Source organism: Grampus griseus (genome assembly GCF_964374135.1).
Source record: "Grampus griseus genome assembly, chromosome: 18".
Classification (NCBI taxonomy): Eukaryota; Metazoa; Chordata; class Mammalia; order Artiodactyla; family Delphinidae; genus Grampus; species Grampus griseus.
The window spans coordinates 4,341,108-4,356,206 of record NC_139012.1 but is presented as its reverse complement, the minus strand read 5'-3'; the positions used below and the strand labels follow the sequence as shown (position 1 = coordinate 4,356,206).

The 15,099-nt window shown below is 38.7% G+C and overlaps 1 protein-coding gene across 1 annotated transcript; it reads right to left on the bottom strand.

The window, feature by feature from the left end:
• Positions 1-6,108: 6,108 nt before the first annotated feature.
• On the bottom strand, positions 6,109-13,776 carry LIG4 (DNA ligase 4). Its single transcript, XM_082675971.1, has 2 exons — positions 13,639-13,776; positions 6,109-9,935 (listed from the first exon to the last, which is right to left on the bottom strand). The coding sequence occupies exon 2, from the start codon at positions 9,905-9,907 to the stop codon at positions 7,172-7,174; it is 2,736 nt and encodes a 911-aa protein (XP_082532097.1). The 5' UTR covers positions 9,908-9,935; positions 13,639-13,776; the 3' UTR covers positions 6,109-7,171.
• Between the last annotated feature and the right edge of the window lie 1,323 nt (positions 13,777-15,099).

Below are 15,099 nucleotides of genomic sequence, written 5' to 3'. Positions count from 1 at the left end.
TTCCACCAGGAGAGAAAAATAAGATTTCTGATTTCAGTGTTCAGTGTCTCATTTTTTTAAAGTTCATAACAATTTCATTTCCCTGGAACTTTTCCCTCAGTGCAAAAGTACTAAAAAATTTAGGAAAACACAAAGAAAGGGAAGTACTCACAATTTTTGCATTTACATATAATTGATGTTCATATTTTGATATATTATCCACAGGTTATATTTTTTTCTATGCAATTAAGTATTTTTAATTGCATACTGTTTATATCATTTTGTACACATTGCATGCTATGAAATCTTCCTCGATAATTTAATGTCTATCATATCATTATATGAAGTACTTCATTTTACTTACCCATTTAGATCGTTCCCCAATTTTCCTATTACCGATAGTATTGTGATAAGCATCCTTGCACATACGTCTCTCCATATATATGGAATTTCATATTGAAGAGTGATGTAACCAAGAATTAGATCATGAAAAATGTAACCTCCATTCTCACTATGTTCAAATAAATGAGTATGGTTAAAATTATGCATATCATGCCTACCTCTCCCATCAGGTATTGGATGGTAACTGATAATTAGCAACTGCTCCTACAGTGATCTCATTTACACTAATAACAAAATCAAATAAGGTTGAAACTTATTGTCCTGTTCAGTGAATCATGAGTCTGTCAGCTGCTCCCACCAAGGCTGGCGTTTGAGCCTGGCTGTTAACAGACTGTCTGAAAAAGTATTTTGCTGATTATCTTGTAATGAACTTATTCTTTGGAGACAATAGTATAAGAAATACATAACCAGATTTCTCTACTGAAAAAAGTGTAAGCTGATTTTACATGAGGATTTCCTACACAAAAGGAGAGACTCCTTCAATTAATAAGCTTACATTGAAGGAAAACCAGGAAACTCTGGGGAACAGCCATTTTGAGGTACCTTTTGGAGGAGAAAACTGTATCTTCTCCAGACATTTCCTCTGGTGATGTTGGCCAGAGAAAACAACACTGCTGAGTGGAGACTAAATCCATTTGGCGCCTACTGTGCCCTTTAGTTTTCCATCTCATCATCTGAAATTACAAAGTATCCATTTTGAACAAGTCAGATCTTATCTTTTTATCTGTATTTACAATACAAGGACCAATATCTAAGGGTGTTCATTGTCGGTGCAAAAAAACAAGGAAAGAAAACAGTGGGTCTCTGTTGTAATTAGACAAGTCTCTTAGAATTAGCACTTATTCTTGAAAAACAAACACAAAGTATAGTTTGAATTTAGCTTGGCTATCGTGCCAAACATAAATGCCAGGTAAAATTAACCTTTATAAAAATGTGTCAAGAAAATAGTCAAGGCTTCTTCATCTAGGCTGTTTCAATGAAATAACATCCTTAACTCCAGTAATGTTTCTCCATGATTAAACTGGTATCATTTCTGTGCATTTTTTCAATAAATGAACAAATCAAAACTACAATGAGGTATCACCTCACACCAGTCAGAATAGCCATCATCAAAAAATCTACAAACAATAAATGCTAGAGAGGGTGTATAGAAAAGGGAACCTTCTTGCACTGTTGGTGGGAATGTAAATTGATACAGCCACTATGGAGAACACTATGGAGGTTCCTTAAAAAACTAAAATTGGAACTACCATATGACCCAGCAATCCCACTACTGGGCATATACCCTGAGAAAACGATAATTCAAAAAGAGTCATGTACCACAATGTTCGTTGCAGCACTATGTACAATAGCCAGTACATGGAAGCAACCTAAGTGTCCATTGACAGATGAATGGATAAAGAAGATGTGGCACATACATACAATGGAATATTGCTCAGCCATAAAAAGAAATGAAATTGAGTTATTTGTAGTGAGGTGGATGGACCTAGAGTCTGTCATACAGAGTGAAGGAAGTCAGAAAGAGAAAAACAAATATCGTATGCTAACACATATATATGGAATCTAAAATAAATAAGTAAATAAATAAATGGTTCTGAAGAACCTAGGGGCAGGACAGGAATAAAGACGCAGACATAGAGAATGGACTTGAGGATGTGGGGAGGGGGAAGGGTAAGCTGGGACGAAGTGAGAGAGTGGCATGGACTTATACACACTCCCAAATGTAAAATAGATAGCTAGTGGGAAGCAGCCACATAGCACAGAGAGATCAGCTCGGTGCTTTGTGACCACCTAGAGAGGTGGGATAGGGAGGGTGGGAGGGAGACGCAAGAGGGAGGAGATATGGGGATATATGTATATGTATAGCTGATTCACTTTGTTATAAAGCGGAAACTAACACACCATTGTAAAGCAATTATACTCCAAGAAAGATGTTAAAAAAAAAAAGAATGGTAAAAGAATCTCCACCATGTCCTGCAGATTTCTTGTTTTATTCTGCTTAATGTATCTGAAAGATACTTCCCTACTGGTAAATACAGTAGGAAAGTATCTTTGCTTTTTTAAAAATAGTTTTATGTTATCATGGGCTGATATACCATCATTTATTTAACCAAACGTCTGTTACATTTAATTTAATCCCTCTCCTTCATTATAGTGTAATTTTGCAGTAACTATGCTATGCTTATAAATGTATGGTTTTGTATGTGTGTAACAACTTCTGAAAGATAAATCCCTGAAAATTCATTAAGTTGGCTAGAGTATAAATACATTTAAAATTTTGATAGATGTTGCCATTTCCCCCTACAGAAAATCAGTATATACACAATATAAATATTTGCATCAAAAAAGCATGAGGATAACTTTTTTTTCTCACATTCTTATGAGCACAACTTATTATCAAAGTTTTGGTTTGCAAATTTGATAGCAAAAAAAATACAACTTTAGATTGTCTTTGTAATGGATGGGGAGGATATCTTTTTATGAGTTCAAAAGCCTTGTGTTTTCTTTGACGTATCTTTGTATCTTTTTATATTTTTGAACAGTTTTACATGTAGTTTTATTTTTTATCTATTATCTAGTTGATAGCCTTTCTTATGGGAGCTCTTCATATAATAAAGAAAAAAGTCATTTTCCTGCTATTTTGGTACAAATATTTTTCCTGTGTCACCACCTTTGACTTATGGCAATCACTGTAGAGTATCTTTATCAATCATATAAATTAAATTTAGCAATCTTTTCTTCTCTGGCTTCTATTTTCATTTTTGTTTTCAATACTTAAAATACCCTTCTCCTAGATATGTATTATTTGTGTGGTTTTGTTTTCTTACTTTTAAATATCTGCTTTATCTGAGATGCATTTAAGCAATAAGAGAGGGTTTGTTTTCTAGATGATTACACAGTTGTCTCCAAACTACTTATTAAATAATCCATGTTTTCCCTCATTGACATGAAACGTCACCTTTATTAAACACTGAAGTTCACATGTGCGTCCATCAGAATTTGGCAAAGCCAAATCTCACAGCTCAGAATTATTTACCCCGGTATGTCACTACAGATACTTCATCCAGATTGAAGCTGAGTTAAAGATACATTGTTATTTAAATCTAGAGGTTAGATTCTACCTCCTAACAGGAAAATGGTCACATTAGGTAAAATCAAGAGCCATATTGAAATTTAAAGACATTTATTCTGTCAAAGGATAAACTTGTATTTATGGGACATGATTTACACTTCATACCTAGAGCAAAAAGCATACTGTATTATACTCAGTTTCTTGGTTTCTTCAGATTTTTGCAGTTCATTTTATTGTCTTCATTTTATCAGACTCAGCCCGAGTTACACAGTGACTCCCAGGCCAGAGAAAACCAGTTTATAAACATAAATAGTAGAATTTTTCTATAAATTAATTGTTTCTTTATAATAATTAAAATTGCATTATGGATTCTTGCTACTCCCCTCCCCCACCCCGCATACAGTGCTGTGAAATTGGAAGAAACTTACTCCTGTTTAGCAGACATATCCCAAAGCAAAACCTATAGTTTTCTTAGTCTTAATGAGCCAAGTTATATACAGTCACATCCCAGCCATTGAAAACTGGCTTAGGTCCTGATGCCCATCTTTCTCATTATAAATGTTCCAGCTTGTCAAAAATCACGCAGTGCCTCTTAGGCCTTTGAGGCTTGGCTGTGGTCATGAGCAAGGATCACAGCACGGTCTTCCAGAATGGTCATTAATAACACATAGCGTTTACATACGACTTTACATCTTCAAAGGACTTTGCAAACACTAATTAACCCACTTACGCTTTTAAAGGAAGAAGCGGGAATCAGCTTTCGTTTTATGAATGAAAAACTGGCTCGCAACAAAGCTGTGATTATGCACGGTCTTCTGGAGTTACTCATAAGTAATATAAGGTCTTCTTTCGTTACATTTCAGGTGACTCTGTCAGCCTCACCATTATTGACATTTTGGTCTGGATTGTAACTTGTCGGAGCTTTTCTGTTCGCAGTAGGATATCTAAGGGCATACCTGGCCTCTGCCCACTCGATGCCAGTCACACCTCCCCCCCGCCCCCCCCCCACCCCGTCTTGACAATCAAAAAGTCTCCAGATGTTGCCAAACCCCAGAAGGGCAAAAATCTTCCCCAGCTGTGAACCACTTCGTAGGAGAAAGGGCCAGAAAAAGTTTGGTAATGCCCATTACAGGGTTTTCCCTTACAAACACAGTTCTTTTCTCCAATTCACATTCTATTATTACCATGTATCACAGAACCTCTGCACGTATTATTTTTCCTTCTCACATTACGTACAAAAATAACTGATAAGATAGTGTTCTACACAGTCATAATATGTATGCACATGTGTGTGTGTGCACACACACACACACACAGGGTCCTTACAACCACCGGATAAACCAGTTACCACTATTACCCTATTTTATGCAAGAGGAAACTCAGATACATTTTCCTAAATGGGAAAAAATTTGAAAAAGAATAGTTACATCCATGTGTTTAACTGAATCACTTTGCTGTACACCTGAAACTAACACAACATTGTTAACCCACAGTATTCCAACAGAAAATAAAAATTTAAAAAAAAAAGATCATGTTTGTTTGAGAAGTCAGGAATTCTACTATAAAACATCTTTAGATGAAATCATGTGATGTAAGATGACTTCAAAATAATTCAGAGGTCTATAAATATGAAAAAAGATTAATCATTGATAATTGTTGAGAATGGGTGATGTGCATGCAGGTTCATTATGCTATCCTCCTGGTTGCATTTAAAATTATTTCTATGATTAAAAAAATAAGTTACGGTTGGACACATTATGTTTGAGAGGCCCATGCGACTTCACGTGGAGATGTTATGTAAATGGTTAGATATGTGAACTAGAGTTAAGCAAAGAAATCGGGGCTAAAAAATGTGGGTATTATTAGCATATTTAAAACCACTGGGCAGGATGAGAACGCCTATGAATTGAAAGGAGAGAGAACAGGTCTAGTACTAAGAAACTGGACTCTCCAAGAAAAACCAGAAAGGCATCATTGCCAGAATTTTACAATGTGTCTCAAGTCACTGGAAAATACGTAACTATGAATCAGTAATTCCATTTCTACAAATGTAAACAACTGATTACAAAGCTCAGTAAAGAAGTGAGGGTGACTTAGTGACATAACCTAAAAGCCAGACAATAAGGGCCAGCTGGATACATTACAAACCAATCAATGGAATACTGTGCAGCAATTAAAAATGATGTAGATATAGTTTAGTGACCTGTAAATATTCTCACAATTTATTAGGTGAGAAAAGCTAGTCACAGAAAGCATTATAGCTTATTTTATATTTATTTGTTACACTGCAAATATGCATTTTGTGCTTTCCTTACCATCGGTAACCTAAAATAGATGTTATCTTTGGTGGTAAAATTATGCACTTTTCTTCTCACTACACATACCTGTATTTTGTAATTTTTCTCAATAGACATTATATAAAAATATACAAGTTTAAAAATTTTAATGAAGCTCATTCAGTAATATGAAATTCAAAGGACCTGAAATAGGAACTGACTTGAATCAAAAATTATATTAATATCATAATGTCTATTTGACTGAAATAACTATTATGAATTGTTTGAAAATAAAGATAATAAATTATTTTAATAGTACATTAAATATTTTATTTAAATTAAGAAATATAACAAAATAACATACATTTGTTCCATGGGTTCGATAAAATTTTTAACTACTTACAAATAATCTACACACAGTTTCTCAGGTACCAAATTCCAAGTAGTTAACTGATGTCATAAAAACATATTTTTCAAAATGTACAGGCTGCGTTCCAAAATTTGGTATATTTTGGTATTTATATATTTGGTATATAAATCCAGACATAATATATATATATAAATACATACACATACTATACAAACTTTACATAACCTAAGGGTAAATAGAAGTCACTTTAAAAAGTCAAAGCAATGTACTTCTCTGTAAAGAAAGTTATAACACACATGCCATTCTGACACATTCAATGGGTTATACTTAAGAAAATCACTCTTTGTGGATACTATTTATACTGAAGTACAAATTCACATAAAAGTATTTTCTTTAAAACATGCTCTATTTTAGAAAAAACATTAAGTGTGGGCCAAGTACTTTTAAAATTGCAAGAGATTTTAAAACTCAAACTGATCCAACTTTAAGTTTTTAGACCATTAAATCTCATTCAACTTCCCCTGATTTAGCTAATGACATCATTAACAAGGTATGTATTCATGAGCTTGACTTAACCTTAAAAAATAAATTTGTTCACATTTCACATTTAAAAGAGGAATTTTAGCCTTCAACTTAAAAAGACATATATTTACAAGTCCAATTGTAACAATTCTGATTTTTTTCTTGCAATGCTTTTATTAGACAAAAAATATTATTAAAATTTTTATTTGACTTCAGAAAATCCTGTTAGGTCACTGTTTTTAATGACTCTAAAAGCTTCTAAATCTATTTTATTAATATCTGAGTCAAAATTCTAGATTTCTATAAGGAGACTGTTAACATTAAACATTTTGTTTCATCTTGGTTATAAAAATAATCAAACACTACACTGTTAGAAAATTTTCTTTCTTGACATTGGGCCATTGGGTGTCTTTTCTATATCAAAAGTTACGATTACTGTGTTTCTATATCTAATAATACTGTTTAAGCACAGGTTTTAAGAGATTAAAATAAAATGTGGTTTAATGAGTCAGCCAGATCAGAGGCCTTCCCTCACTAGGAAAGCTAGCTTCAAAGCAAATATTGATTTTCCTCCTGTAATTCCCTCTTGTCTATTGATTCAGTTACCCAACGTTCTTGTAGGATTTTAAACTTTCTCTTAAGAGTTCTTCGAAAAGCTTTAAAGTCTGCAACCCGACTCTGATCCTCCCCAATGATGACATGAGACACTCCCTCAGCTAAGCATGAAACTACTTTTGCTCCATGAAATTGAAGCTCCAGGGCTGTGACAGCTAATCTTGCCCCCTCGATTTTAGTGCTTAAGTCATTAATAACAGTATACAAGTCCAAAAAAACGGTGTGGTGTCGAAACATGCTAAGAGGAGTGTTGTCCCAGGAATACCGGTGTTCCAAATCGGCAATCACAGGATCCATTTCCCCAGGAGTCTGTTCACCAGCATTTTTAATTCCCGAGAACACTTCCTTCAGTTGGTTCCAATCTGTATCGACAAAGTAACTATCCCCGTAGCGGTCGTATTCCCGAGCAAAGTGCTGTTTTGTTGACGGGCACATGTGAATCATGAAGCGAGGCTGCCACGGCACACAGCTTTTGGTCTCTAAACACTCTAACAGCCACTCGGGCTTGACAACATCGTGTTTATCAGAAGAGATGATGTTTTTCACTCGAATGTTCTCACACCCTGCGATCACACAGTATGTGTCTGGGCCTGGATTTTGGACTACGTAACCACCAAATTCTGCGATTCTGTTCTCCAGATCGGGCTTTGGATGGCTGTTGGTTCCACTCATGACACAAAACTCCACATCTTCAAATATATTAGAGACTTTGTTTACGTTAGAAAGGTTGGGTGCTTTGAGGTGCTCAATAATCCCAATAACTTTCTTCGTCTTTGGGGCAGCCTTCCGCTTTTTTTCTTGTGGTTCATCATCGTCACCCACATAAAGGTGTTTAGACGCAAGCTTTCCGGAGGCTTTCCCTCGGAGTTGTTCTAAGTCCTCCAGAGACGTACATTCGTGCCATTCTTTGTTTTCTCTTATGTTCTCAATTCGTGGGAAACGCAACGTGCAGCCAGTTTTATACATGCCACTGGGGACAATCTCTGTGGCCTTAACCTGAACGATGACCGAGTTCCAAGGCTCGATGTAGACCTCTGGCTTCTCTGTTCCACACAAAATGCAACTGGGTGGGGCTTTCTTATGAAAAGGCTTCCAGTGTTGGGCCAACTTCAAACCCAGGTCATACAGTTCTTTCATGGTGTAACCTGAGCCAACGCGACAGAGAGTATGAAACACTGATGGTTTTTCACCAGGAGGGGGTTTCTCTGACACTGCACACAAAAAATGAGACATCATTCCACCCCGGGAACCTTTCCCCCAGTAGCCCCCCACGATTAAGATGTCCAGTTCATCCATCAGCCCGTTTACATACTCTGGTTTAATTTTCAACCATCCTTCACCTCTTTTATCTGGCTTGTAAATGGACAGAGGATGTTTTATCATGATCCCCTCTTCTCTTTTATCTATTGCTTCATTCAAAGCATCAATTACTTCTTTCTTAGTATGAGCTTGTGTTTTTTGCACTATTTCTATTCTACCTGGTATTGGTGTAAAAACACTATTAAGAATTTCATACCTCTTTCTCAGTGTCTCCTGTCCTAGCTTTTTATCATTAACCATCAATACATCAAAAACACAGTAACAAGTGTGCAGATCAGAATCTTCTACCATTCTTTTAATATCAAACTTACTCCCCTTTTGCATAAAAGTTTGTGTATCAGGGTTGTAGGCCATCATCTCACCATCGAGGATGCAGTTTTGAACATCTGTTTTGAATGCATTATGGATGAACGGTGTCAGGGAACCTTCCTGTGGGGAAGAGCCAAACTGATCCTCATAGTTATATCCATTGCGGGAGAAGTACCGATACACGTCCCCATCCTTGTGCATCTGCATACGCTCACCGTCTAGCTTGGTTTCGATGTAGAAACTCTGGTGTTTCATGTCCTTCTCAATTCGCTCGATATCTGCTATAGAGGCCAGCATGGGTTTAAATGCAGAGAATAAAGTGATAGAAATGTCGCTGAGTCCAACTGAAGGATCATGCAGTTGCCTACAGACCTTTTCCAGATCTGTGGTGACATTATGCAACTCAGCAGCATCATTATGAAAGACAGAAAACACAGTTTGCTGAGTAAAACCAAGCTTCAAGTCCTTTACAATCATCCGTATCAGCCACTTTTGTTCAAGTGCTGAACTCTGAGTTATAAGCTGAAGAAGACTCTTCTTTACTAGGTCCTTCCTTTGGGCAGAATTATTGTTGGCAATGGAGTCTAAAAGGTCATTTACTTGCTGTATGGTTAAACTTCCCTTCTGTAAACATCTGGGTTTCAACACAAAGTATGCAATCATCGCAAAGTCTCCAGCATCTCCACGAGTTCCAGTAGGTGTTCTGTAGTTTAGAAGTTTGAGGGCATCTTTTCCTCCTCGAGGTAAGTTAAGCAACTCAATATAAAGCTTAGCAAGCATCGTTTCTTTGATGCCATAGGCCATTCTCTCTCTTTCCAGCTGAGGAAGAATAAGTCTCATGGCTGGATAAAAAGAATCTGTGACATCTTTTTGGTTCTTATGAAGGGCATCATGAAACTTTCTCCAAGAATCTAAAAATTCTTTGAAGTGTCTGATTTTTTCTGCACGTCCTTTACTTCTCTGTATTCGTTCTAAAGTTGAACATAAATCTGCAAAAGGAACGTGAGATGCAACAGTCTGTGAAGTTTGCGAGGCAGCCATGGAAGCGACAGCGAATCTTCTGGTTTATCTGATAAAGCAAAAAGAGAATAACTGTGAAGGATAAAATTCAACTAAATTTTAATGTAAAGACCTTACAGAAAGTGCCTGGTTCATAACAAATGTTTAATAATGTTTGTTAAATGAAAACAGACCAATGTTACAAACGATGTCTCTTTTCAACCTCTACATTGAATGATAATCAACTATTTTGTTTCAAACCCATTTCACTTCTGGGCTCCTGAGGTCTTTTCTTATATTTCTCCTCTTTTTCTTTCAGACCACCACCACACAGCACCAGAAACAAATTTTTTTTTTCAATTTACAAACAATTTTCCCCATTTTATTGTTTTATTTTTTATTGAAGTATAGTTGATTTACAATATTGTGTTAATTTCTGCTGCAAAGTGATTCAGTTATACATATGTATACATTCTTTTTTATATTCTTTTCCATTACGGTTGATTACAGGATAGAGAAGATAGTTCTCTGTGCTATACAGTAGGACCTTGTTGTTTACCCATTGTATGTAAAAAAAAAAAAACTTCCTAAAATCATGCTTTTAACAAAGCGCTAGCTCACTGAATTGGAATTTGGCTGAACTGCACTTCTACGTAGATAGGGTCCTTTCCCCCAAATAAGTACCCTCTTCTTCCAGACAAAGCCTATGACTATGTTTACTGTCACTTCTTCACTGCTATGACAAATCACTCTAGCATTCAAAACCCAAATCAAAACATCCTCCCCATGAAATTCTCACTTTACCTATCTCTTTTTTTTTTTTTTTTGTGGTACGCGGGCCTCTCACTGTTGTGGCCTCTCCTGTTGCGGAGCACAGGCTCCGGACGCGCAGGCTCAGCGGCCATGGCTCACGGGCCCAGCCGCTCCACGGCATGTGGGATCTTCCCGGACCGGGGCACGAACCCGTGTCCCCTGCATCGGCAGGTGGACTCTCAACCACTGTGCCACCAGGGAAGCCCCCGCGTTACCTATCTCTTAACTCTATTATCATAGTTACTTACAGTTTTATAAATTTAAATTCATTAGTGCACTTTTTTGGCCGATAATCCCATGCCAGTAATCCCCAAACCACTTGCTGACTATGTATGGGACATGCATTGTGCTATGGGCAAATACAGTATGTTTCTGCCTCAGGAGTACATTTTGCAATGAAAAAGAGATGTAATGGGAACAACTATAAAATGATAAGGGCTTTAACAAAAATATAGCAAAAGTAAAATGTCATGAGACAGAGCTTTTCACTGAAATATCTCCTGAAAGTCAAAGAGGAAATAATGGGGGCCTTATTCTAGACCCTGGACTAGGGTCTAGAATATTTGCTAAAGTGGTCACCACAAGCATAAAATTTCTTTGAAGTTTTAAATAATCATGCAAGTTCTATTAGAATCTATAAGATATCAGAACTAATATGGTTTAAATGGAACACTAAAATATACTAACTTTTCCAAAAAAAGATTCAAGTAAAATGTGTACTCTAGGAATTTAAGCCATGTTTTATCTTGTGGTTTCAGATACCTCCTGGCATATCCCCATGTAGCCCAGAGGGCAGGAAGTCAGAGCAGCTTCTGGGGAGTGGGGAGGTCTCTTGTGGTGCAGAGTCCATGAAATTCCCGGCCCAGCAAACGAAAGAGAATCACACAGTATTATCAGCATGAGGCTACACTATCAAGCAGGAGAAATCACATGGTTAACTACAACACCACGTTAACTAAACTGTCAGTCTCTGGAGGTTAGAAATCATGTTGTAATCTGTGCCACTAGCTCCTGGCACATAGTAGGTTGGTTTGTTGAATGAATTACTGAAACCTACAGTTGAGTTCCTGGAAAAGCACACTAGGGAAGGCCAGGAGCTGATCACACACACACACACACACACACACACACACACACACACGAGCGATGGGGTAGTTTGGTTAAAAACACCCAGCAGCTATGACTACTCTGGGGAAGGTTAACAAAATTCATTTGGGGGCCTATGGGGCAAAAAACCTCACCTCTCAGTCTAATTCCTGACAAAGGAAATCCAATTTCTACAGAGTCCATTAGGCCGAGATAAACCCAGGAGAGACCACAATCCTGAGTCTTTTATCTCTGAATACAGGAACTGCTTCCCCTTGCTGTGTCTCATTTGAATAACTGACTGCACCACCTGGTTAGGTCTGTTCACTCTCTCATCTCTCAAAACATGCTCCCTCAACCCAGCGCATTACAGTATATAATGCCCTGCTTACGATTCATATATAATAGATACCAAACGAAGTATGTTAAGAAATACTTCTTCGAACGTTCAAGACTGGTATAGGGTTTCTGATTTATCTGTAGATTCTATTACAGTCTCAAAGTCCAAGTTTCCCTGAACAAGTCTCAGGCAAAGGCTCAAATTACTTTATACTAATGTTGAAATCCACGTAATGATGTAAATATATATGCATCGTAAAACTGCTCCATAGATAACAAGGATTCCAAAATTAGTATAAAATGAATAGACTTCAAATATTTTTACTTATTAAAATAGTACAAAAGAGTCGAATATTACCATTTCCACTGCTTTTTACATACTCTTTTCATTTTATTTTCTGGATTCTGAGGACTTTGGCTGAGGCTTTTGAATTGCGAAAAAGCAATACAAAGAAGTCTGTGGTGAGGGCTCAGGCTCTGGAGTCCAATAAATCTGAGTTTAAATGTGGAGTCTAACACTTCATAGCTGTGTGATATGGGGCAGCTGTTTAATTTCTCTACGTTTCAGTTTCCTTAAGTGTTAAGTGGGGTTGATAACTATGTAGAAATTAGGATGATGCCTGACAACTCACATAAGATGCTTAACACAGTACCTGGCATTTAATAAGCCCCTGATCGATTTTAGTACTATAATGCTTGTGAACCCAAAAGACACCGAACACATGAATATTACAAAATACTAAGCCGCTAAGAAGAGAGGGGGACGATTCATTTTGACAAGGATAAGCAAAGCTTTCAAGAGAATATATACAAATAATTGGTACAATAATGACTCATCATCTATTCAGCTGCTGCCTCTATACAACAAGACACACTAGCAAGGTTTTATTCGGTGACTATGGGAGATGATTCAATGCTCTTCTACTGGAGAGAAAGGAATGGCACAGGTGAAGTTTCCTTCGTGCAACCCTCGACAAGACAGAAGGGTTGACAGGAGCCCACCTTCCACAGCACTTTGTGATATTCTGGGAGAACCTCAGGAGAAAGAAATTAGTGGTGAGAAAAAGCCAGAAAAAGCTGTGGGAGGCAGGAAGTTAGTGAAAGACAAGGTGTAAGAAGAGAAACAAGCATACTCCCTCTCCGCAAAATCACTGGACGGTCCACACTACCCTCATCTGCGGATGCCGGGGGAGCCCTGGCCCTGGGCAAACCGTTACCTCTGAGTCCAGGGGTCTCCAGCTGGCGGGGCGGGCGCCGGAATCAGGCCATTCAAGCAGCCAACACGGCTCCTGAGCGTCAAAGGCGGGGGACACTACAGTCCCCTCGTCCCACGTCCCAGGAGGGGGGGTCCAGAGCAAGAGCCCAAACCGGGGACCGGGCTTCTAACGCGGCGGGTCGTCAGGGCGTCGGTGCCCCTCACCCGGGGACCCGATGAGGATGAACCGAAGGACGAAGAAGAAACCTGAACTCTTAAGACTAGCATTCCCTGCACTAAGAAGACGCTACGCGGCCCCCTCCTGTTCGGCCACACCTACCCAGCCTCCGCCTGCCCAGACTCCACCTCTGGATCCTCCGTGGAATCCGAGGCCCCTCCTGGGCCGTCACACAAACCGCCAACCGGGCCCGAAGCCGCTACCGCCGCCGCCGCCAAACCGGAAGCGGGAGCACCGAGGGCCGGTTCCGCCAGCTGCTCCCTGCGCAGGCGCAATCGCTTCCTGCGGACGGAGCGGCCCTGACTTCACGCTGCCAATGTACGCGAGCGCCGTCGCCACCTGCGGGCCCAGAGGCTGTGACGTCAGGGAGATGATGTGCGCAGGCGCCGTACCTTTCCGGAGGCACTGGGAGGACCGCCCACCTTGGTGGGCTGCAGAGGCCCAGAGGGAACCGGGGTTACAGTGTGGTTACCAACACATCTCCGGTTGGCCTCAGCAGCAGGTGCTCTTTGCAAACGGTTGGCCCACGAGAGTGGATTTCGTCGCTGAGGGAGACCCCCAAATACTTTGTCCACTGGCTCCTTACTGGGACTTTGAGCCTGAGCCTCTCTGCTTAGGCTACTCTTAGCAAGTGACAACCTCTCAGAGTTCTGCTCCCTATGTGTAAAGAGTGGTACCATCACTCATTTCCGTGGTTGTGAAAGCACCCAGGGGAGAGGAGGGCATCTTCCCTCCCAAATCGTCTGCTGTTTCATTTAGGTGGAAAAATATGCTTTTGCAAAATTGTCTAAGGCAGTTCTTTCCTATTTGTTTTTCATGATGGTGCAACTGTGATGTCAGCTCTTGTCTCCTAACACAAATAATACATAATTCACAATAATACATAATTCATGATACAAACAGTTGCATACTCAGAAATCAACAATGGACTCCTAATTTCTATTCAAGGATTCAAAATAAAACTGTTCCACAAATCTCTCCTGAGCACCTACTATGATATTGTAAATTGTGCTACATACAGAGGATTGAGAAATGAAAACAACCCGAATCCTTTTGTGTGGCTTTCCAGGAGCTGTGGCTTTCTACCAGTATCTTGCTATGGCTTGTCCTCTTCCACCATGGAGAATTGAGAAATTATTCATAAACTGTAGGAAGAGACAACTTTTAGAATTACTTCATTTTAGCATAAAATATTATTGCTTTAAAATGAAAGTGAAATTTTGCTACAACAGGCTCTGAGAATATATTTTGGAGCTTTTAAGTGCCCTTAGGAGTTGTCTAATGTACAAAAGCCTCTTTTTACAAACTGACACACATTTAATCCACGGTACTAATTTGTAGTAAAGCTACACTTAGGGGTCCTTCTAGCTCAACAACAACTATATGTCACATCAGCTATGTTATCTGACTACTTTTCTAAAATAACTTGAGTCGTAAAGTCACATGGTACTGTTTTGTGGGTAATTTTTCCACCTACTAGTCAACTTAATTATCAATTCACTTTGGAGGAGCACCCAACAGTGTTAAGTTAGAGGACCCTCCACGTGCCCATCTTTTGCGAAG

What these genes read in the sequence shown, in the direction of transcription:
- LIG4 (XM_082675971.1), bottom strand. Translation starts at nt 9,907, where the DNA reads ATGGCTGCCTCGCAAACTTCACAGACTGTTGCATCTCACGTTCCTTTT.